This window comes from Crocodylus siamensis, chromosome 3 (assembly GCF_052110815.1).
Source record: "Crocodylus siamensis isolate JL-2025a chromosome 3, ASM5211081v1, whole genome shotgun sequence".
Lineage (NCBI taxonomy): Eukaryota > Metazoa > Chordata > Crocodylia > Crocodylidae > Crocodylus > Crocodylus siamensis.
Genome location: NC_143397.1, coordinates 128,544,833 through 128,569,801, shown reverse-complemented (window position 1 = coordinate 128,569,801; position 24,969 = coordinate 128,544,833). Strand labels below are relative to the sequence as shown.

At 41.9% G+C, this 24,969-nt stretch overlaps 1 protein-coding gene across 1 annotated transcript in view; it reads left to right on the top strand.

Moving 5' to 3' along the window:
• The first annotated feature begins 9,898 nt into the window (after positions 1-9,898).
• EEF1E1 (eukaryotic translation elongation factor 1 epsilon 1) overlaps positions 9,899-24,969 on the top strand; it is a 28,927-nt gene continuing 13,856 nt past the window's right edge. The window contains exons 1-2 of the mRNA XM_090039171.1: positions 9,899-10,048; positions 17,337-17,537. Of these exons, the coding sequence (XP_089895297.1) occupies positions 9,941-10,048; positions 17,337-17,537 (309 nt within the window). The 5' untranslated portion in view covers positions 9,899-9,940. The remainder of the gene's footprint in view (positions 10,049-17,336; positions 17,538-24,969) is intronic.

Sequence of the window (24,969 nt, the reverse complement as noted above, 5' to 3'; positions counted from 1 at the left end):
ACATAATTCTCCACTCCCTCTACTGGAAACTGTGAGAGGAAAGAAGGGAAAAAAAATGAAATAGTTCAGGGTTTTCTAAGAGATATCTTAATAGGGTAAAAGCATCCTATTACCTAGCTAGCATCAGTGGATTTAAGCTGATGCTTAAGTGCTTTGCTGAATAGAGGCATACAGAGGAGAAAGAGCAGCTGCCTCAGGAATGAGACAGATCTCACTTGTTCTTTTTCGTGCTCCACTATCATGGTGGTATGCTGTCAGGAGGAAGGAGTTCACATATGCTTAAGACAATGATTCTCAGCCTTGGTGCCATGAGATCCTTTTAAGAGAGCTACAAAATATTAGCACTCTTGAACAGGCAAATATCTACATGATTCACAAGATTAACACAGAAGCTGCAACCAGAGCAGTATGTGGCATTGCAGATCCATCTGCAAACACCACACACTGCACAGTCAGGCATTTCCTGTGCTGCTACCTTGCAGTGTGGGTGGTTTGTTTGGGTTTTTTGACCCTGAGATATTTCAGGGTCAAAAAACCCCCCATGTGGAATAAAAGTGGGGTGGTGCATGTGGCTGCAGCATGCGCCACCCAAAACCAGAGCTTGGCCTGCTGGAGCCATGCTCTGGCTGCTGGCCAGGCTCCAGCTCCAGGAGTGCCACGCCTGCAGCTTCCCTGGCCCCGAGAATCCCAGGTACGGCCAGCAGCTGGCCCCAGCCTCCCCTACCCAACCCGGGGTAATCTGCTGTGCGCCAGAGGGTACCTGGCATGGAGGTTCCCCAGGGACAAGCAGCAGCAGCACAAGGTGTTCTCCTGCTTCTTGTCCCCAGGGAATCAACGCTTGTACTCATCTGGATGTGGCCAGAGATTTCAAATAGGAGTCCATAGTGTCAAAAACACTCTGCCTGTTTTGGTCTTTCTGAGTTCTTTGCAAGAGAATTCTTCTGTATTTTTTTTCTGTAGTAAGAAATGAGTGAAAGCAAAGAGCTGGCCTTTTCTGAGGGGTGCCTTGAGTATGAAAAGGTTGAGAACCACTGGCTTAAGCTAAACTCACCTGCTCTTCAAATAGCAGCACCTCTGAGTCACAACCTAAAAAAAACCCCAAGAAACAAAACAAAAATAACTTCTTCAAACTAAGAGTCCTTTGATTAGGACCTAGTGGGAAAAGAGACAAAAAGAGAAAGGATGTTGAACTTCCATAATTTAAAATAGTATTTTTAAGTTTATCTGGTTGCAGCCTGAATCATATAGCTTGGCAATAGTAATGCTTTGACTGTTATATAGACTTGGGGCTAGAAGCTCCACTATGCAGTACAGAACTGACCAAATGGGAGGAAAATCTGGTGGAATAGAAGTGGAACTCTCAAGGAACAGAGGAAAGATTGATGTGGGATAAGCAATCCCTCAGGTTCATTCACATGGATATAGGAAACCAAGGAAACATTTGATGCACTAGATTAGAAAGAATTAGATTTAGGAAAGTGTTGGTTTGGTTGATGGTTTTCTGGAGAATCCACCTAAATTTACAGCAAAAAGATCTGTGGAAGTAAATATTGTTCAGAACAGCAGCATTTCCTACTCCTTACCTTTTAGTCCCAAATTTGCACCTGTTTTCAACAGCAGCAATCCCTTGATACAAGGGTGATAATCTTCCAGTAAATAGGAGAATCATCAGTGGGTCCAGAGGTGAGTGAGGAGGCCAACCTGAGATCCATGTGTTTGATTACAGATGTAGCTGAGCAGAAGAAGTAGATCCTGGTGATGTCAGGTCACAGCTCTTTCCCGTTGTGTCTTTCATCTACCCACTTCTATAGAAAAGTGAGTTTGCTCCAAATAATCGATGCCTTATCATATATCATGATGCCATTGACAGTAATTCAGCGCTTGAGTCTCTTAGGTACTGATATTAATATAGCATTTCTTCAGATGGGTTTTCAGGATGTCCTTGAATCTCTTCTTTTGTCCACTTCAAAAGCAGTGGCCCCTGGTGAACTAGGAGTATATGACCTGTTTTGGGAGCTGACTGTCAGGCAACTTTAGGACACATGCTGTCCAATGGAGAGGACACTATATAAATATGGCTTACATGGTAGTGGCATTTGCTAGAGCCAGAATGCTGGCATTTGTTCTTCTGTCCTTCCAACTGATCTGGAGGATTTTCTGAAGACATCACTGATGGTAACATTTCAAAACTTTCAGGTGTTTCTAATACATCATGTAACTTTCACACGCATACAACAGGGTAGGGATGACAACAGCCTGGTAGATGAGAAGTTTGGTTACGTCCTGATGTCATCATTGTCAAAGATACAGTTTTGGAGACATTCAAAGGCAGTACTGGCTGATTCATCCAGATTTTATTTACACCCCCTGCAAAAGAAATAGGAAAGCACATGTATAGCAGGAGGACCAATAGCAGGCTGGTTATGAAGACACATGTGCCACCAGTGTTGAAAAGAGCAAGTCTGGAAGTCGCACAGGAAGATTATCCTTCAGAACACATTTGCATTTCTTGTGCATCCCCACATTTTAATGACTTTAAACAAAGATTTACTATCTCATGCATAATGTGGTTTTGTAAGAACTGAATCTCATAATTCATAGGTACAAGAGGCCAACTGAAGGTTGCATACATGGCCTCCATTTTGGCTCTGTATGCTTGCGTGTGTGTGTGTGTATTTTTGTAGACTTCTAACAAAATAAAACTGAAAAAATACAGTGGCTTCAGACTGACAGCCATGTGAGTTATCAGCAGGATGAATCTGTTGGATCTATCACACAGAACTCTGCCACCTGAACAAAGTGTCACCCTTGTTTCACTTTTGAAACAGAAGGAGTAGCTCAGTTAACTAATAACAAGAGACTTTTATCTTCTCTGAAGCAGGCAGAAGACCCAGTGTTGCACATACTTATTTGGGTAAAAAAAAATGAAACTTGAGCAATGAACCCTTGCTACAACACCCAGATATTAACTCTTTGCTCAGATCTGGAGAAAAGCTGCTGATCTTTGTTATTTATACAGTCTGGATTAGGAAGATTACAGTGTATCAGTGGCAGGTAATAAAAAAAACAGTTGTTATAGTTGTTAAAATAATGTAACAAATAGCATAAGCATCTACGGAGCAAATCCTGCTCCTTCCATTTCCCCACGGGCATATAAGACTAAACAGGCAGACCAATTCCATTGTACAAAAAAGGAATGATGCAAATAAATACATGAATATATAAATGAAATAAATACATAAATAAGCAAAGGGAACTAGTTCACCTGTGTTCTGCAATGGGTTCGCTGTCTGAAAGCATAGAAAGGAGGTAGGCTGGGGAAGGAGTGGAGCCGGGTGATCTTGGATTATGTATATCTACCACCTGAACTCTCATGCATAGGAGAAGTGTGTGTGCTTTGACCATCACTGATGTATTCACAAAAGTGGGAGGAGGGGGGAATCCCAGCTGTAACTGCAGTGCAGCTGGGCATAGGTCAGAAAATTTTCCCCATTTGTGTGAAATGCACAATATAAATATATTGTTCTGCAATACCTTCTCTAGTGTGCAATGCACAGTATATCTGATGTATAATAAAACCAGTAACATTTAGCACAGATCAACTGATTAGAGAGACATTGTCTGGTTTTGTTATTTTTTCAAAGCTTCAGACAATTAAGAAAAAACTATCTTGGGACTTACAGTTACATTGAAAAAATCATGGTGCAGATGGGTGTCATCTTGCTCTTAAGATTGTCTGGCATGTAAGGCTCATTTTAACAGTTACCAATGTAACATACATAAAGCTGTCAGGCTTTCTCCAAAGGACAGTCATCCACTTCATGTTTCAAGTGCCAAATTAATTATATTTGACATTTAATTTATAACCTAAGGTATTTTAGATTTAAAACATGACTCTGATAACAGCAGATTAGAGCAGTGTTCCATTTGACAGAATCAATTTTTCAAGTAATTTTCATTGTGAATGAGGGTCTTGATACTGATTTTTGCGTATCAAAGCATGTATACAGGACACTGATACCTCTAAGCAAAGTACACTACGACCTCCTCCACCTCCTCCCCTTCCCATCCTGTTGCGATTATTTTACAATTTTAGTCAAGTTTTTTTTGCAGCTTCAATCACAAAGCTCCATCTACTGGAACAATGGGAGAACTGTACGGGAGTGAATATAGAATTACCGTACAAATACTAGTCAAAAGTAAAACACCAAAAGAGCTGCAGGCAGGTATGTGTATGTATATAATAGCTAAAGCTTCTCTTTGCAAGAACTCTACAAGCTTTGGGAAAGAAGGAGAAAGGACAAGAATTAAACTTATAAATCTTTTCACCTGGATAAAATCATTACTACTGTAATAATAGTGTGCAATTTACAGTAATATTGATATTACTAATGCTTTACATGCTAAAAGATCCAAAGCACTTGAAAAATTAAAAAAACACACAAAATAAATATATACATTCAAGTACAGATGGATGGACTATTATAAGCTGTTATGCTGAAGCTTCAAGAACCCTGCACTGCTTCTTCACACAGTAAGTGGATCATTGGAATGTAATTGGAGCTCTGGCATTTTAAAAACAGCTACAACAGGGATGCTGCAGCAGAGACCAACTTTAAAGAGTTTAAAGTTTACATTTCGGACCAAAAGAAAACAATTTTTCAAATCAAAATGCAGTTTTGCAGTTGCTAAAAAAATGCTTGTGAGCATTTGTACAAAGGATGAAATGGCAGGGTTCAGCAAAACCTGAAAATTCTAGTCATGGTTTTAAAATTGCTCCATAGTCACAAAGAGTATCTCTGGCTATTTTTTAGACCTTCTGCCTCTGTCACAAAACCAATTTTAGCATTATGTTCAGTTGAGCTTTTGAAATATAAAACCGGTTGCTTGCCAGATGCATCTTTCTTAGGAGACATAAATCTAAATAGGCAGCCATGAGGCAGCATGGCAGGATATTGAAATTCCTGAACACAGGCCCCTGTAGATACACTTTTGGCTGAAAGTTTGATATTTGATACAACCTGAGTCAAAGGCTATGCTTCTTTTTGGCAAATAAACCACATCTTTTGGATCATTAAGTGTATTTCTAACATTTATGATCTTATCAAATGTAGGGCACATTGTGCTGCAGAAGACTGTATTTTACCTGGATAATAACAGATTCAGTAAAATACATTATCTATAATACATGTAAAAGACAGTAATGGCCTGTGGGAAACTGCTGTCATGTTTTTCCTATACCTTGCAGATTTTTTTTGTAGTTGTAACATCATCACTGGAAAATACAATATTTTTTAAATAATGAAAAAAAAATTCAAGACAACTTTATGACATCTTAAGGGATTGAAGGATATCATGTAAATAAACTAATTTATACTTTGCAGCGTACAATTTTGGCTCAGTTACCTTTGAAATCATATCCCATCAATCAGGTCTCCGGTGGTCATAATACTGAAAGCAAATTCTGGTAGGGCTGGAGTGTTGTTGTAGCCAACAGTTTAAAAAACGAATGAGAGAAGAGGCAAGAAAAATATTTGCCTCATAAATAAATTGTACCTTGAAAAGTATTTACAAAGAATCTCCTGCTTTTCATTATTCCTCTAACAAATCATAACCCAACTAAAATATAAAGAAGCATGGTGGTAGATACTAGATGGACACTATATATGTTCCAGATTAAAAAAATAAGTTTTCTTGTTAACTCTTGTGCTGTTCCTCAATTATGTACATCACAACACAAGATAGCACAGAGGTGCAGATGTATTCTGATGGCCTCTTCTTACAACCAGGATGACTGCTGCTCTGCACTGGTGAAATAGATGTCATGCTAGATACTCAAGTCTCTTAAATTCTTATCCCAAATATTTGCTTTCATATTGTTTCACTTGGATTAAAAATTAAGGGACAGAATTTAAATGACAAAAAAATTATAGAAACAGAATATTAAAACAAGAAAGTAAAAAAACCTCAAACCCCATGCCCCTCCAAATTCAACAGCAATCCATCTTCCACCTGCTTCCTTGCTTCTCACCAAGGAGAGCACCTCACCTGGCCCAATCCAACCTCATTTCCTAATCCACGTTCAATAAAAACAAACATTCCCCCTATATTCTTTCTCATCTCTACCTACACCCAATCCCCTGCCTCTCACAGTTCCTCCACCCTCTTATTTTCCCCCGAGTTCTAACCTCCTCTCACAAAGGGGGTATGGCTGTTCCCCATGTCACTCCATATCCCCTTCTCAAGGAAACACTTGGTTCTATTAAGGTGGGGAGGGGAGCACTGGTCACTTCTGAACATTAGCAATGCTATAGAGAGGCTATCCACTTTCTGTGTTTGTCCAGTGCCTTGGACAATGGAGTAGGAAGAAACCCTAGCTCTATTAAAATGAATGCATGCGTTTTTAATGAGTAATACCTTCCTGTGGCAGTGACCCAATAGGCTGACAGGCTGCAGATTAAATATTTATGTATGTATTTAATTATTATTTAGATTTATATGCTCTCCCCCTCCCCTGCGCACAGACTCAGGGCAGCTAAATACAGTAGATCCCTGGATACTAGGTTCCTTACCCCACTGCAAAGATAAGGGTTTTATGAACTAACTGAGGGTATATATAGCTCCAGGAAACAAATGAGGGGTTTGCTTCTAATTCAGCAACCCACGGCAAACAAAGCAGGTTGCAAGCCATCCCCTAGGAACTTACATAAACACATTCTGAAAAGAAGATGGTTCCCTGGAGCTGCAAACTTCTCCATTACCTGCTGGTTTTTTATTTGTTTCTTTTACCTAAATCATTGCAACGCAATGAATACGTCAGATCAGTTAACTGGTCTCTTTGCGTGCACAGAGCTGCAGCCAAGGGGGGACAATGTGACTTGGGCAATGACCTTAGCATCTTTGGGAGGGCAAAGAGGCAGGAAGGAGCAGGGGATGAGAGCTTTAAGGTTGTTCTGCCTAAGTCACAGTGTGAGCACTTAGGCCCTTTATTACATCTAGCCCTCAAGCTAGAAATAGACGTTGTCAAGTGGAGTGATCCAGCTGTGCCACAGTGCGTCATGGCACAGCTGATTCACTTCACTGCATGAAACATGTCACTCCTTTTCCTGTCCTTGGTGATGCAAGACAAGGGTCAATGTGATCTCCCTGCTTTCCCAGACCTGCAGGACTGGCTGAGCAGGGAAACACTTTTCCCCACTGCCTCAGAACCATGGCACAGTCTGGAGTAGTGGGAAAGTGCTGCAAGGTGATGGTGCAAAATGGAAAGCACAAAAAAGCAGTAGTCTATAACTACCCTTCGTTGTGCCATTGATTTTCCTATCATGTGGTGCAACAAAAGTTCAGGACATCTGTTTGCTCCACATTTGTGTAGCCTCAAAAATTGACAAGGTGCACAAATGACAAATCAGGAGATGCATGTTTCTACCTTCAGTCTAGCTTGTGACCTGGCCTCAGAGTCCTCCAAACCTCCATACAAACTATGAGAAGCTCTGGCATCACCCCTGGCACTGCACCTCCTAGTGGGCCTTATTACACCTTACACTAGGGGTGGGTAAGATGCGGCCCGCCAAGCTATTCTATCCAGCCTGCGGGGCCCCTAAAAAATATAGAAAATTAATATTTATCTGTCCCAGGCTACCTGTCATGCAGCCCTCAATGGCTTGCCAAAACTCAGTAAGCGGCCCTCCGCCCTAAATAATTGCCCGCCCCTGCCTTACATGTCACAGACTAGCTGGGCACTGTGAGCATATCAATTCTATCACAGGCCAACTGGGTGCTGTGAGGGTATCAGCCACTGGGCTGTTTGGTTCAGTTTTGGATCAAGGAGGCAAAACTGGGAGTGAAGCAAAGTCAAATTTATTATAGCTTACACACACAACAGTTAACAGAAAGATAAATGTGATAAGTAGATAATGCAGTATTAAAGAGCTAACAGTAAATAATAACAACAGATAGATGGATCAATTCTGTTGCAGGCCAGACTGCCCTCTGTTGTGAGGGTATCAGCCGTCAATGTTTTGAATCAGGCTGTTCAAAACAACAGATAGACAGACATGGGTTGGCAACTTAGCAGTAGTCCCTTCATGCCAGGTGCATGGCAAGTGATTCCAATGAAGTCAGGTGTCCCCGATTGACGCTGTCGGAGAGATTACCGGGGAAGGTCCCTTGATCAGGATCTGATCCTCACTCACACCGAGAGTCCAGAGTCTGGGCTTGGAACAGCAATGACCATCTGTTCCTGCCGGTCACCTGATGCACACACTTTTTATACCTAGTCTTATGCTAATCTAGAGCCACTCACAATCTTGCCCTACAGCTGTTGCCCTATGGGATTGAAAGGTGTTAAAAATTATCATAAAAGGTTACTACCTAGACTCGGGCTTATCCAATAAGTAATTTACAATGCAGCATCTTTAGGTTTGAAATTGACATTATTAAGCCCAACCCTTTTAAGTTGCTCTGAATAACAAAAATAACAAAAACCATTAGGTCAGCTAATCTTGCAGCTACAGCTTCACTTTTGGGGCCCAGTGAGTTCCACAATTAATACGAAGTTAGTTTTATCATTTTGGTTAAACTTATGACAGACAAGTTACATTTGCGGGTTACGAATTTACAAGGTTTATATTAGCTAATATTACCTGTTAGACAAAATACCAAATGCCTCCAAGAAGCACATATTTATTGCGTATTAATCCCTCTAGATTAATCCCTCTGGTTTTGGCCGTCACACTGTGAGCCACACAGTCAGCTTGACTGGCTTAGTGCTAGCTTGGAATTTGGAGCAGCCACACCTTCAATTTGGGCGCAACATCTGTGGGGAGTGACCAGACCTTAATGGACCAGGAGCTGGGTAGCAAGGAGCAAGGGATAATCCTGGAGGGGTGTAACTTTGAGGTGCATCAGGGGCATTTTTATACATGCTCTGGGAGCTTTAATTAGCGAGCTGCACTAATTAAAAGCACCTGTGCATCACATGTATCAGCATCCCCATGCTGAAAAAAATGGCTGTGGGACACTTTGAACTCAAGCTCACGGAGTACGTTTTCTTTCAAAACACCCTGCCGCCATCTTTTCAGTGCAGGGACGCTGCTAACAGTGACATGGAAGGCTGCCAGCACCGTGTCACTTTCCGTGCTCCAGCAGGAGTCCCAGTGCACAGGAGCAGGCTCACCACACACCTATAGGAGTGCTTTAAGGTGTCCATATGCAGGCAATCTAAGGTCTAAGAACTCCAGGAGGCACCCAAAATTGCCCTGCAACAAGGCCCCATCACCTCCAGAACCATTTCCCAGGCAGAGATGCCCACTCAACCCCTCGGTGTGAAGGCTGGGGGTGCACCTTGGAGACAAACTGGCTCAGAGCTGCGGCAGCCTGGGTGAGCAGGGGCTCTTGCACTCCCTGCTGCAGATGGGCTGCAAGGTGCACCCCCTGCCCCACCCTCCAGTGCAAAGAAACGAGATCCCACCTCCCACTCTTGCAATACCTGGGGCCACACCTGCCCAGCTAATCCGCACCCTTTGCCCACCACCTCCCAACACTGGTTAATGCCCGGCTTCGTTACGAATAAGCACGGAGCGTCTCCAACAAGCCACGTTGTGCAAGGGGCCGGGCCATTGGAACGTGGGGCAGGGCTGCGACGTGGGAGTGACATGGCCCGCACAGGTCGGGGAGAGTGGAAGGACAGCCTCTCCCTGCCGGACGTTACGTCACCAGTAGAAGGCGTGGCCTGACTAATATTACGCAGTCGCGTCCCCCCAGTCCATTTTTCACGCAACGCGGCACTTTTCTCCCAGCGCATGCGCAAGGTAGGTTGTTCTTTCCGCCAATAGCTGTGACGATTACTGAGGGAGGGGGAGATTCCTCCAATCGAGCGCTGTCTTACTAGCTGCTGGGGATCACCCGCTTCTTCCTTTTCCCAGCCGGCCTCTCTCGGAGGATGGCGGCTGCGGCCGGGCCCAGGCTGGGGGCGGAGGAGCTGGGCCTGCTAGAGAAGTCTCTGGGGCTGGCGAAAGGGAACAAGTACGGCGCCCAGGGGGAGCGGAAGGTGAAGGGCACGCGGGGAGGGCGCGAGCGCCTAACGGGCCCCCGGCCGCACGTCCAACCGCCCCGGGGGGAGGGGGGAAGCAACCGCATTTTCCGTCCTCGCACAGCTGTATGGATATAGCTATAGACGGGTGCGTCTAGAGTTCCGCCTTTGTCCACTTATACCTACGTAGGGGGATGGAGGGCACCCGACTATACAGAAATAGATATCTATACCTAGGGCTCTATAATAAGTGTCTACATAAGAGGATGCAGGGCACATTTATATAAATCCAGATGTAGATATCTAAATCTAGATGCCTATCTAGAGTTAAGAGGATGGAGGATGCATCTCTATAAATGTATGGAGGTTAGAGATATTTATATCCATATGTAAATAAGAGGGTGGGGGCACAGCTATGGAAATACAGATAACCCTGTCTAGATATCTGTATAGGAGGGTGGAGGACACATCTGTATAAATATAGAGAAAGAGATGGATATATTTATTCTAATACAATAAAAGCCTCTGTCTGTCTGTCAGTAATGCAGGGCCATCTGCATATGCATCACTGAGAAGACGCATGCCAATTGGCTGTGAGGGCCCAGAGCCTTAGGGACAGAGGGAGCTGCCATGCCTCCCCACCCCTTAACAACAGCTGGCAGGGAGGGGGAGAGAGGGGGGTGGGGCATGTGGCCGAAGGCAGAGCTGCAATGCCATGGGATGCTTGGTGATGGCACTCAGTCTCCCCCGCCCCCTTCATTCATGACAGACAATTTGCTGATATATAAATAAAAGGATGGAGGACACAACATAGCTATGGAAATATACACGTAGAGATGGATATATCTGTATAAGGATGGAGGACACAGCTATATAAATATAGATAGAGATATAGATAATATGTTCTCATGTTCGTGTATGTCTGTGTTTGTGTGTATACGCTTGCATACGCATGCATGCACATGTGTGTATATTCACAGATTTTACAGGGATATTATTAAAAACTAAGACACTTGAATTGGTTCCTAAAGTGCGTGCAGCCCAGCCCAAGATGCAGGAGATGCTGCTTCTCGGAAAGCAGCAATGCATAAAACTGGTGCACGATTGGGGGAAACGCAGCTGAGGGGAATCACATAGGACTGTCAGGAATGGGCAACAGCAGAAATAGATCTGCTGTATGAAAACCATAGTAGAAATAAGAAACATGCCCCTAGACAAATATGCTTGCAGATAGGTTTCCTCTTCTCCAGCTATGCTGATCCTTCAATCAGATCTTTGAGGAGTTAATCGTAACTGCATCCTGTGCTTGCACATATGCTTGACTGCCAAGTTTTGTTCATCGATTAATGGCCCCCAGAAATAGCATTTTTCCCCATGACATTAATATGAAAGACTGGCAACTTGGTTTTGCAAGATTGTTTTAAGGGTTTGTTTAGATGTGTTTTATCTCACTTTGCTTTCAGAGTGGGTCTTGCTAAACAGGAACAATATACTTTTTTGGAATAAGGTGTTGAAGTAGGTATTGCACTTTTAAACTTGCTCCTTTGTTTAATCAAGCCATGGAAGTCAATAATACATTTTGTTTTTCTGTTTTCAAATCATTCCATTCTAAATGGGTACCCATGATTTTTTTTCTTTGCGTCCTTGTAATCAATTATTTTTAATACACGCTTTCTTTCATTAATGTTCACCTCGTTAATCTATCTATCTTTTTAATTATGTTATTTGAGATACAGATACCAAATATGTGATTCATAATAGTTGCCTATTACATTTGGCATAATTGCATTCATTTCAAGTTTTCTGGATATTGACTCGAATCAATTTTGAATGGCTGATAAATGATAAAAACAGTCACTGGTCAGCTTACTTTTATTGTGAAGTTAATCGTAATGTATGGTTGTAGCGTGCTCCCTTGCTCTTCAGTGTTGATCGCAACCTACATTTGTGCCCCATATGCTTATTTTTCTGAAGGAGATCTTAATTTTCCAAGTAACTTATTGCTGAGTTTTGATATCTTTGATTAAAATTCCCATCTATTTTAATCTAAGGGCAAATGAACAAAAATTATTCTGGCAATTGAAATTTGAATTGGGTGAAAATTGTCATATTTCAGAGTGTGAAACATTTAATTCTGTTCTTGGAGGTATGGCTGTATTCAGCAGCTATAAGCAGTAATATTCAGTAGAAATTTGTGTGACTATAGTGTACTCTGCTTGGTGCATAGCTCTGGGAGTAAAGAAAGCTAGGCACTTTTTCAAATGTAATGTAAATAATTGATGCTTCTAAGTATAAAGCTCTGCCAGTGCTTAGACATTAGTAGCCCTCAATCAGTTTCTTGACCGCTGCTATAAGCTTTGAAAAGGAGGAGAGATAGCAGGCATGAAAGTGATTAGCTTAAGTCACTTTTAAGGCTTCTAATAGCAGCCTTTGACAATTGTGAACCCTTTATTGCTATAGGTACAGTTTAAGGGTAGGTACAGACATTCAGAAAGCCTGAGGTGGAATTGATCTAAGCTGCACGGTTTTCTGTAAGCAGTGTAGTTAGGATTGCTTCAAGCAGAACACATGGTTGCCCTTTGGGTGGGAGGAGCAAGTCTTAGACCAGGTTCTACCACCTTTAAACCTGTCTATGTATGCTAAACTTCTGTTATGAGTATAGACTGGTTTCTGGTCACAAAGACTGCTTACAGCCATTTAAAAAAAAACAACAGTGCTTTTCTTTAAACCTGATGCATTCCTGCACTGAGGTGTGCCCAAAAGAGGCAGCAGTTTAGTTAGCTTGCCTGCCCGCCCTCTGTAAAGATCGGGCACTTTAGTGGGGGCGTTTAGCAGTTTTCTGTAATAGCTAAAACCAATCCAATTAGCCAGAGGTGCCCAAAAGCCCCGCTGAAGTGCCTGATCTATACAGATGTGGCAGAGCCAGGTTGAAGTAATGTGCTGGTAAATCATGGGGTTTTTTTTATTGTTTAAACATCTGCAAGCAGCCTTATACCAGTAAAGGTGTAATATCTGTACCTAGCCCAAGGGAGTACTCCAGCATAGACTTTTGATGTTAGTATGTATTTAACCCAAGTTCCAAAGTAAACAGTGGGGCTAAAAGATACCATTCATCCAGGTGTTTTATGCATAATTTGGTTCTTTTGCTTCCAAGTGTTTGTGGCCATTTCCAACTGTTCAGGAATTTTGTTTATTTAGATTAATATTGTTTCATTGTGTATGCTATGTGTAAAAATGTTAGTTTAGACATGGTGTGCATTTCTCCCCCCCCCATTTTATAACATAAAAATAAGACTACATATTTACTGCTGAGCAGTGTCATACAGAACAGTTTTTAAAATAATTTGGAGCTTATACTTGGTTAAATTCAGAGCTTGTGACAATTTCACCATAGTTCTTAAGTTTATGAATTGGTTTAACAAATAAAATAGGAGCTGACTACTAGTTTTGTTCTGTTTAAAATATGTAATGAAAATGAAAGCCTGCATTATGTGATGAGTTCTTATGGGGAAGGATGGGTATACAAGAGCACAGTATACTTCCCTCCAGTGATACCATGTTTGCTCAGCATTTGCTTTTGTATCTGAATGGCTTAAAGGAAATATTCAAGTACTTGATAATTTTCTTGAATATTACTGGGAGCCTGCAGTGGACAGCCTCCCCTTGCCTTATGGACAGATCGGGTTGAGGGAGGCACATGCCCCCCACCATGTCTGCTGGGGGTGGGGGGGGATGGGGGCAGCATCTGGGAATTCCCACCCCTACCAAACAAGCCACCCATAGCTCTGTCCTGTGCTCTGCCCTGACTGAGCAGCCCTTCCCTCCCTTGCTGTAGGGACTTTGATCTACCTTTCCCTGCCTCCCAGCTTTACTGGTCGGATGCTGCTCTCTAAGCTGCCGGGCTGCACATTGGCTATTAGATCAGTATCTTTTGATATGGCTGGTTAATAATCGGCCATCAGCATCAGCCAAAAAAATCTTTCAGTGCACCCCTAGTATGAATGAAATATTCAGTGCAAAAATAAAGTGAGACATTGAACAATGTCACTAATTGTGCCTGACACCTGTGAAGTTATGAAAGCATGCAGCTGAATGAGCTCCTCCCAAAATATGACTGACAATGCAGTATTATAAAAAAAAAATTAAAAATTGCCTTTTTAGGTGTTGTGTTAACTTACACGGAATATAAAAAGCTGGTTTTCAGGCTATCACAAACTATTACATTTTCTGATTGAAAAGTTAAGAGCTCTTTTGTAGAACTTTGAGAAGGAATAAAATTGTACTGCAGGAACAATATACAGTTGACTGAAGCATGAGGTTTTGGTTTTCAACTGTGCTCAGTTCTCAATCTTAAACATAAACTTTTATACATTCTTTGTTGTCATACCTTGAGACTGGCGGGCTAGTCATTCTTTTCTTTTGAAGTTCTTGATAATAGGTCTTTTGTTTTAAAATAAGTGGTATGATGGGTGGGTTTTTTGTTTGTTTAGGGGGGGTTTAAGTTGCAGACTTTCTATATTTTACAAGAATAGTCTTGGCTTGTTCTTATTACCCTGCTTTCCCACTTTATTCGTTATAATTCTTGCCTGCTTTTCTAGCTTTCATGCTTTTATTCTCTCTCCAGATTTTTTTAAAGCTAGGTGGGACTCAGCTTTTGATAATTCACTGTTGGGTACTATAATCTGACACTTTTATTCCTTTGTAGCATCCAGAATGACTGTGGGAGCTTTTATTTTATTTACAGGAAGTACAAGACAAGGCAAAGCAAGTTTCTCTGAACTGTACACTAGTTTATTGAACTATTCAGACAAAATATTGAGATAATCAGACAACGTTTTACCAATAGCAGCTTACATACATCAGAGAATACATGGATATGGTCACTACTGGTTGTGAGGCGTCAAGGCCCCCAGAATCAGTCCTCAAATTTGAGACAAGTTCAAGACTCCCACACTGATGCCCTTGTCTGGAGCAGTTTTGTACAGTTCAGATTGAAATTTCTGTATTCTATGGTAATTTCCTTCAAGTCATAACCTGTGACCATTGTTTTTATCTGGGGCCATCATTTGATGTTATCATCTGTCTGGGTATCTCAACTGCTTGCTTGAAACCATCCCTTTCAACCTCCATTTTCTTGCATGCTAATCACCTTGACTGCTTACAGACATAAAAAAGGTGCTTTCCTTTAAACTAAGTTACCTAGTGCATGCCCAGAAGAGGCTTTGCATTAGTTTGACTTGGTTTTCCCAATGTTCATATAGATTGGGTGCTTCCGGGATGGGACGGGGGGGTGCTTTTTTGCACTTTAATAGCTGATTCAATCTTTCCAATTCAATCAGCTATTAAAGTACCAAAAACCCCTGCTGAACTGTGTGATATACACAGACGCTGTGGAGCTGGGTTGAACTATTGCTCAACCTCTTCCAGTAAAGCATGTGTTTTTTGAGGGGGTTTTCACATCTGTCAATAGTCCTTGATTCAGGCTGGTCTGCTTCTGAGATCAGTGTGGCTAGGTACAGACATTCATAAAGCTCAAGGCAGAATCAGTTTAAGTTGCATTGTTTTCAGTAAGTGTTGTAGTTTAGATCAGTAGCAAATAGACTGTATATCCTCCTTTGGTGGGAGGGGTACAAATCTTAGTTTGGGTTTTGCCATTTTTAAACCAGCCTTTGTGTGCTGAAGTTCTATTATGGGTATAGGCTGGTTTCTGATCACTTATACTGGTAAAAGTATGATGTCAGTACCTGGCCTTTGTCTGCAAGAAGGAAGTGACACACAAAGCAGTTTGGGGTCTTAGGAGTCTCCCAACACATACCCCTATCTTCTTGCTGTCTCAGCTTTTCCTTTGACATTTATGCAGTCCTTTCTAACTACAATATTTATCAGCACATATGTATAAGTGTTGCCTTGTTGTGCTCCTTTGCCTTTCTTTTTTGATGTTTGTTGCTTTTATCAATTATTATTATGCTGTAAATTCCCCTGAACAGAACTCACATTTTATCTATAAAAATTTTAACGTGTTATTGGAAACACTTGAGATAAGCTTCCCTTAGTTTTCACTGCCACTGATTGAAGTATATTTAGGCATCCCTTAACAGGGCAGACTACTCATAACAGTGTTTGCATCTTCTTTTCTTTCTAGTCTAGTGGAACAACATTTACTGTTTGGTAACTGAAACAAGAAATGGTTGAATAATTTGACAGATATTCTCGTCAGTGTTTACAGGGGAAAACGATTACGCTTTATTTGAAGGGTTAAAAAAAACTAGTTTTTAAATTTAATATAAATTTAAAAAATCAGTGCTATTGAGTTGCAGCTTAATCTTAAGAATGGAAAATGGAGAGGTATAATACAGAATTAATCCTTCTAAAACTTGAAGCAGTAAATTTTGTTGTTGTTCTTGAAACAATTTATTTTCCATTACAGTTTTGGTTACTGTACTTGCAGAGCTTTAGGGGTATGTTTTTGCTTGATCTGCATGTAAGCAGTGAGCCCTGAGCTCACCAGCTGATCAGAGCTGGGTCTGGGATTCCTGCTTTCATGTGGCTGCTAAGCCCAGGGGGTGAATGCAGCTGCTGTTTGTTCTCCTCCCCGCTGAATTCAGCTGCAGGGGAAAGAGGACAAGTAGCAGTGTCAGTGTTTACCCTTGGGGCTTCAACTTCACAACAACAGACTCCACACAGACCCTTTGCTAAGAGCCTGGATGCGACACAGCCAAAGGCAGGATTGAGCCACACTGTGAATCCACTCTGCTTAACTGTAGTGCAAAACTGTTTTAACAACATTAGTCTCAACAGCACTAGCAAGGCTTTGTGGGTGTGTTTTGTTAATTTAATTCTTCCTCAAAAAAATCTCTGGTATCCTATGTTGTTTCTGTAGTCTATGTATCTCCCACTTCACTATAATGTTATATTCAGCCATGTTTTAAACTCTTAGGTTTTTATAGCTGCAAAGCAATAATTGTAAATAAGCATTGAAAAAAAAATGACAGTGTTTGCTTCTGATTATCTAGAAACATTGGATATTTGCTTATTCTGTGGTGCAAACATTAATTCTTACACTTGGAAATTTAAAATGAGTCAAAAGCTACCAAGTAAGATTTCTTAGAGATGGTAGTTCATTTTGTTAATCATGCTGATCTTGACAGGCTGGGTAGTATTAAATTAGAAATAATCTGTGTATTCTCAATCTAAATGTAACTTGGAAAATAACAATCTACAGGGATCTCACTAAATCAGATTGCTGAAAAGTTAGTTTCTGGTAAAATACCTGTAATTTTAAATTATATTTGTTTTTTTTTCCTAGACTCCAGTTCTTCAAACAAACAATGGACCCAGCCTAATAGGATTGACTACTATAGCCACCCATCTAGTTAAACAAGCTAAGAAAGAGCAGCTGCTTGGAAATACTGCAGAAGAGAAAGCTATAGTTCAGCAGTGGTTAGAATACAGAGTTATTCAAGTCGATGGCCAGTCTAATAAAGAAGATACTAGAATAATTCTGAAGGTAAGGATAAGTGAATTGCTGTACCATTAAAATACTGAATTTTGAAATGACTGGACATTTAACAACCCAAGCACAGCTTGTTAATGTGCACAGATGTAATTTAGTAAAAAAACAAATGCTGAGGAGCTACAAAGTCGCTTGCTATAGAGTTAAGGTAGGGATGGGCAAAATACAGCTTGCGAGCTGGGTATTACCCACTGAGGCATTTGTATGGCCTGTGGTGTGTCCCTCGGTCCTGTCCAGCCCAGGCATGGGGGGGCAGTCCAGGGCATAGAACGTGCAGCTGGTCCTGCTGCCCCTCAGGTGCACAGTGGGGCTGGAACGGCATGGCAGCCGGACTCCATTTCCTGGAAGCGGTGCCTCCTGGCTGCTGCTGCTGGCCCTAGCCCTGCTGCACAGGCACCCTAAGCCATCCATCCTGGGGCAGGACCCAACTGGGATAGTGCCACAAGCGACTGTCACAGCATGAGGCAGGGGCCAAGCTCCAGTTTTGTGGGTAAGGGGCATGTGGACTGTGGCTCTGCCCTGGCCTTGCACTGTCAACATCCTGTAATCCTGAGGTTTCCATGGAGAAACAGTCAGGAGCCATGTGGGGATGGTGTGCAACATGGGGCCACAAGCTGTAGGGGAGTTGGTGTCCAGGGCTGGGATGCTGGGGTGGTGACAGCATGGGGCCAGGGTAAGGGTAGAGCTGCCACCTGTTTTCTGCATGCCCTTGCTTGCAGAGCCTGCACCCATTGCAGGGGTTTGTGGGAAGTGGATCATGGCTATGCCCTAGGTCTTGGGCCTGTGCTGTCACTGCCCCACGATTCCACCCTGTGATCCTGGCCTCATCTGCCCATTCTGCTCCCAAACACTGCTCCCTGCCTGCCCAGGGGCCCATCCCACATACAGGGAGCTTTGATAAGCTGTTGCTTGTGGGGTGCTGACCCAGCCCTTGATTGCTGAGCAGAATGCCCTATGTAACCCATAGGCCCAAATAATTGTCCATTCCTGGGTTAAAGTGTTGCTTTATGTACTACTTGGAAGAGTTTAATGTCAAAGAATGTAAAAGAGAACATAATTGCTTATAATACTCAGGAAATATTGCGTTTTTCAGTCCTTTCAGTCTGCAAAGAAAATATTTTATTACACTTGTAGACTTTTTTTTGAAGTCCCAGTGTGCATAGACACTGTTGTACTACACTTTTCTAAGATGACATTTGTAGTCTATGGCACTGAAAATCCCTCCACCTTGTATGGGACATATTCCAACCTACATACTGCAGGTGCTGAGACAAGTTAATAAAATAAACGTGAATGTGAGATATTGCTTAGTGAAGTCACTGATGGGGAAAATGTTGCAGGACTCCCATCTTCATATTCACAAACTAAAACTCCAGCTTTTCTAATTTAATAGGATTTTCTCACTCTGAGACTCCAAAATAGCTTTCCATTCTCTTCTGAGGGGATTGTTGAGAGGGGAAAGTAACCCTTCAGTATTACTTGCTTGGCTTGGATGCTAATAAGTAGCAGGGAAACTAAAAACTTTTATCTACATCACTTTTCCTTGTTCCTTTAACCAAATCATCAAAATACCAGAAACACTGACTTTACTGTCACAGTGGGGTAAGATTGACAAGGCAAAGTGCTGGAGAAACAAACTAGAATATGGATTAGTGTGAAATAAGAGGAATACTAAATGTGTACACAATGTACATGTTTTGCAGCCCCTTTTTAAATACGTTCTTAATACTGTAATCATAGGTGTAGTCGCTGATCTGGGAGCTGGGCAAAGCAGGTGTAGCCCCCAGCTTGGGCTGTGCCAGGAGTAAACAATGAGCTCTGAGCTCACTACTTGATGAGGGCTGGATCTAGTTAGATTCTCTGCTTTCACATGGCTTCTGAGCCCAGGGGTTGAATGTTGCTGCTGTTTGTTCTTCCCCCTCCCTGCTGAATTCAGCTACAGTGGAAAGGAGCAGTGGCAGTGTTCACTCCCCGGCTCCAGCTTCACCAAAAACAGCTCCATGCGTGCCCTGTGCTAAGAGCCCGCATGCAACACAGCCAAAGGCAGGGTTGAACCTCACTGCAACCATCCCTCTGGATCCACTCCTATTTAGCTGTATTGTAATTTTTTTAGACAAGTCTCAGCAACAATAGCAAAGCTTTGTGGGTATATTATGTTAGTTTAATTCTTGCTCAAAAAATCTCTGGTATCCCATGTTTTTGCAGTCCACAAATCTCCCACTTTAAATTTAATCTGAGAATACCTGAATGCATATCTGCTTTTAGTTTTCTAGCTGTTTTGGAGTGTACATGAAAGAACTGACATTCATTGGCCATAAAAGCATCTGTTGTGTGGTGGGTATAACTGTTGATACTTGGATGTCTGTGTTCTGGTTTGTGTCTACAAATGAAGTAATTAAGGGTGTGAATTCTAAGTGAAAACACAGACCAGTGTTATAATCTGGCTGCACCATGGACACCTTTCCCATCACAGTTTTAACACATTAATCAGAATATTGAAATACAAAGGGAGAACTTAAATATACAATTGCCAGACAAGATCAAAACACATGAAAGGACAGTTCGTGGTAGAGGTTGGCGGTGGTTGCAGCGCTTACTTTAAACAACAACAGTGTACTGTCATAGCTTTCCTAAAGTTTGTTTCTGTCACTTGACTCTGTTCATCCTGACACAGTATTGAAGCAGAAATACTCTAATAGAGTAACTTATTAGTATAGCAGCTGCTATTTGTTCTTTTTGTCACTGAGTTAATAGTTGAGAGCAAGAAACTGCTTTAACACTGAAATAAATATCTTGTGCCAAAAGAGAGCATGGGGAAAAACTACAGCAGGTAAACAAGTATGGAATTTTAGTTTCACAATGTGTCTGGAACACCAGTGCCAGTCCTGGGACAGCTGCAGCCTATAGAGGCATCATTTAAATCAGCTTTGTGTTGCATGTGCCAAAACAGCGCACACCTCTGCTATAAAATATAACTTCTCAAGTTGGTTCTTCAGTAATATGCAACAATTCTGGAAAAATCTCGTTAGCAAAACTGTTGGTGCTTGGTAATATGTTCAACAGCAAAAAACCAAACTTGTTGTCTAGGTCTTGAGAACAAAATGTATGAAATATGTGAAATGATCTTTTTCATGTAGTGAATTGTACTGCTATATAGCATCAAAACCAATCTTTAAAGCAGTATTTTTCAACCTTGTTAGACTCAAGGTACCACTTGGAAATTATCAGCTTTTAGTGTTCATTCTTTTCTTGGCTGCGAAAAATAATAGAACGATTATGTTACAAAGACCTCAGACCAGAACAGGTCAGAATTTTTTTTTTTTTTTAACACTGTGGATTCCTGTTTGGAATTTCTGACTTTATCTTGTGAATCAGGTGGAAGTGTTTGCATACCAAATGCCTTGTAGCACCCTGGGGGAGAATCACTGCTGCAAAGTATTTGTTCTGTATCAACAAGTCTTCAAAACTTTTCTTAGCAAAACTTTTCTTAGCACGGACCATATCACCGAGAGAATGAATGGTAGATAATCTTTGCATCCATTCATAAGGAACCTATGGATATGAGGAACACGTACCGGCAACCCCCACTTTAACCCTGTTTCACTTAGTGCTGTTTTGCTATAACACTTGTTCGTGTTAAATTGATACCTCATTTCACTTAGCGCTTGGCAAGTTTTGTTATAACGCTCGCAGTTGCTATCTTGGATCATTAAAAACAGTTGCAGTTGCCATCTTGGGTCATCAAATACTTTCAGTTTCACTTAACGCTCATTTTTTCAGAAACCAATTAAGAGCACTGAGCAGGGGTTGCCTATATGTTTTCATCCTGTGACATGCTGGAGATCCGCCTTTTCAGAGCAGACTCGATTAATTGAGTCTGTTCCACCCACATGCTGATGCAAACTGCATTGCACCACATGCAATTGTATAAGTGCCTAAATGTCAGCATGCAGAAAATGGTAGTGGTGTGTTTTTAAAGTAAAGCACTTCTGATGTGTTTTAGTTCAAAAGCGTGCCACCACCATTTTCTCTGCACTGACATGCATTTTGCTTCTTACACAACTGCATGCACTGCAGCTCCTTATGCATGTGTACAAGTGCCCAGTATTCTTATGGCAGTTGCATTCACCTGCCTATATGGATGATTAAAAGCCTGTTTCTCTTTATCCAAGCTGTAAGATTTTTTTGTCCTGAGCATAACTATTGAGAATCTCCTCTTGCTTTTCATTTGATTATTTCTGCCCAAACTTCTATTTCTCTCTCTCTCATGCTTCTCTGCTATCCAGTCCTTTCCTGACCATCCCTTATGTGCCTTTTTTCTTGTAATGATTATTTGTATGGATTACACTCTTGGTGAGCGGGTACAGCTTTAGACCATGTAAGAAACATTCATCCTTTTATCCACCCTGATGGACCTGAGCTCAACTTTATAAAATACAGTTTTGGCCCTACTGGACTCTTGGGGGAATGTAGCCAGAGTTAAGTTTTACAGTTCTACCTCGTTAGGATGACATGGGTCTCTGCAAGAGGGTCAGTATCTCAGCCTGCAGCTTAATTGTCAGAAAATAAAAATAAAACATAAATTTATTCCAGTGCAATGTCTTTCCCTTACAATGGACACAGGACTTCTGCTTGCTAGTTTGTTGGAAGATTTTAGGAATTTCCCTTAATACTGCATTGTAAAAAGTTCTAGAAGTTACTGGATGTTCTGTGATTCATGTCAGGTTTTCCATGTCTACTTGTGAGTGGATGTTGGAATGGGCTTCCATGTTTAAAGAAGCAAATGGAAGGTATCAAGTTCCCCCTGAAGGGTTTGAATATTTTGCACTTATCCAGTCTTGTGGTCACTAGCAGCAGTGGTGCACCATCAATTCAGAGGTTTTAAAAATGACATTAAGGGAGAAAACTTCTCTGGGTAGGTCTAACTAATCCTCCTGTTTTGCTACAGGTTGTTGTATATATAATGATGATGCCATGTTGTTGTTTTTTTATACCCTTCAGTGAATATCTTCTGCTTGTTGAAAGTGGGGAAATCTCCTAAACCCTGAAGTCTCTACCCTCTCCCTTGGGAATCATCCTTTATCTTTGACTGAGACGCTACTCACTGTCCTGTAATTTATAAGCAAGGATTATTCTATCCAATTTCAGTGACTTTTCTCCCTTCTAAAGTTCAGAGCAATGGAAGAGGTGCCAGGTGAATTTAGGGCAAAGGAGAAACTTTTAGTTGCCAGCTATAGAATCTATAGACAGTCACTCAACAATTATTACATATTTTACAATAACTGGTTCTCAAAGATGCATTATCTACAGAGATTCCCCAACCCACTGTCATTGCCTGCTACCATGAGTCCAGCTATTCTAGGGTTCTGCAAAGAAACCAAGGAGCAATTGAGCCTCTTTTCCCATTATACCCTTGGTAGGAGGATGCCTGAAAATGCCTTATTTCTCAAGATAAAAAAAAAAAAAAAATTTAGAGGATGTTTAAAAATCATAGGAATTTGATTAAAACACAGTTGCCACAAACCTTCAGCCCATTTCAATAACTTGTTATAAGTAGGCATGGCAGACATTACAGATGTGGAGTGCAAAATGTCTAGTAATTTCTAGGACTACTTTTACACTGTCTTCATGGGGATCTGAAGGACCTACAATGCAGTATCAAAGGAAAATTTAAAGGTTTCCTACAGGCTAGCAAACAGAAGTCTTGTCCCTATTATCTGTCCATTAATTTCTTTTCCTCGAGTGGAATTCTTTAATCTGCAGTGTATTTAAAACTCATCTAAATTAAGTCCAGGTTCTTGCCCTCTTTAAGTTTTGGATCAGTTCTGTGACTCTTGAAGCTAATGTTGAGCCGTGTGTGAGAGAGAACCTGGGCACAACCAGGGTTAAATCGCTTCTGGGAGATTATCCTGGTAGAATAGATGTCTGTATATATTGACAACACAGTCTGACAATGGGCCATCTGGGTTAGCCAGTCAGGGGTACCCTATGCACTACTGTAATCTGTTGCCAGGCATGCTGTGTGCACAGGGCCCTCACCTGGCTGCACTGTCAGCACTGCAAGCTGTCCACTCATCAGGTCCTTGGCATTTAAATGTCTACCTGCAGCTCTGGGTAATTTTTTTCTACCACAAGAGCAAACCTGAGAGAATTCTTCCAGACTATTTGAATGTGTGTACACAAGCTTTATTTCCTGTTTTGGGCAGCTTAAGCATTAGTTAGCATGAGAATAGAAATTGAAGGGTAGCCTCAAAAGATGGTAGTAACTGACTAGGACTAAAATATTTTTGACTAGTGTTTTTTCATACAGTAAAGACTGGTTACATGAACAGGTTAAGTAAATAGAGTAAGGAAGTAATTGTATCATTAGGAATACACTCAAGTGCCTGATCCCAGTAACTGAGTATGTCTACAATGGCTTTAATGTCACTGTATTCCTGCTTTTGGAGGCTCAAAAGCTTGAGTAAAGGTGTATACAAGAACAATAAAATTGTATGGACCAGTTTAATATATTCATGAGACATATGTAAGGTATTTCCAAATATCCATCCTCAGAAGGAAGTGGGAGCTCTGAGACTCTTGAAGAGGTTATACATGTTAAGAGACTGGCCATGTTGCTCAGTGGAATACACTATTTTGGTACTAGAAGGTTGTGATGGAGAGCCTGGGGCTCTCTGTTCCTTTAGGGAAGAAGCAGCCCAGCAAAGGAGAACTGTGGGGCAGGCAAGGCGCAGCAGCTGCAGGTCACTTTTGGCAGTGGGGCAGTTGGGCCCATTAACAGGCACCTGCAGGTAGCCCAGGGACTATACTGACAGGAAGGGGGCAGGGCTCTGGAACAATATAAGCCCGAGGCTCAGGCTAGCAAGCTAGTCTCTCCTTAGCAGCCACAAGGTGAAGAGCTCCTGGCAGCTGGGCTCCTGAAGGGACTGTGGTGCTGCATGTGGATCCCTAGTGAGGCTCAGGGAGCTCACAAGGATAGCCCAGGGTGGGGAGGCTATCCTAGTTGAGAGATGAGGGAAAGTTTTCCCTTTTAAAGGGGCAGATGGCTGTTTCCCCTTTTAGTGTTTGTTACAGCCCAGGAATTTAGTGTTTGTGTTGGTCATACTGGTGGCTTGGGTTGAGACTGTAAGGGGCAGTATACAGAGGTGTCATTAGTACCTGAGGACCACATGATTGCCTTGAGCCCTGCCAAGGGCAGACCCAAATGAGTATAGAGCCCAGAACAAGGCAGAGCAGAAGGCCACAGAGCCACACGGGGGCGTGGTGCCTGAAAAAACTGGACCAGAGCTGGTGCCTCAAAGCCAAGTCCAATGGCTAAGAGGAAAAGGGAGGAGGCTGAAGCCCTAGCAGGTGAGCAATAACATAGTAATACCTGCAAGGCTTGGGGTGTAGTGTAGGGGTGGAATGGAGCCACACAACTAGCCCT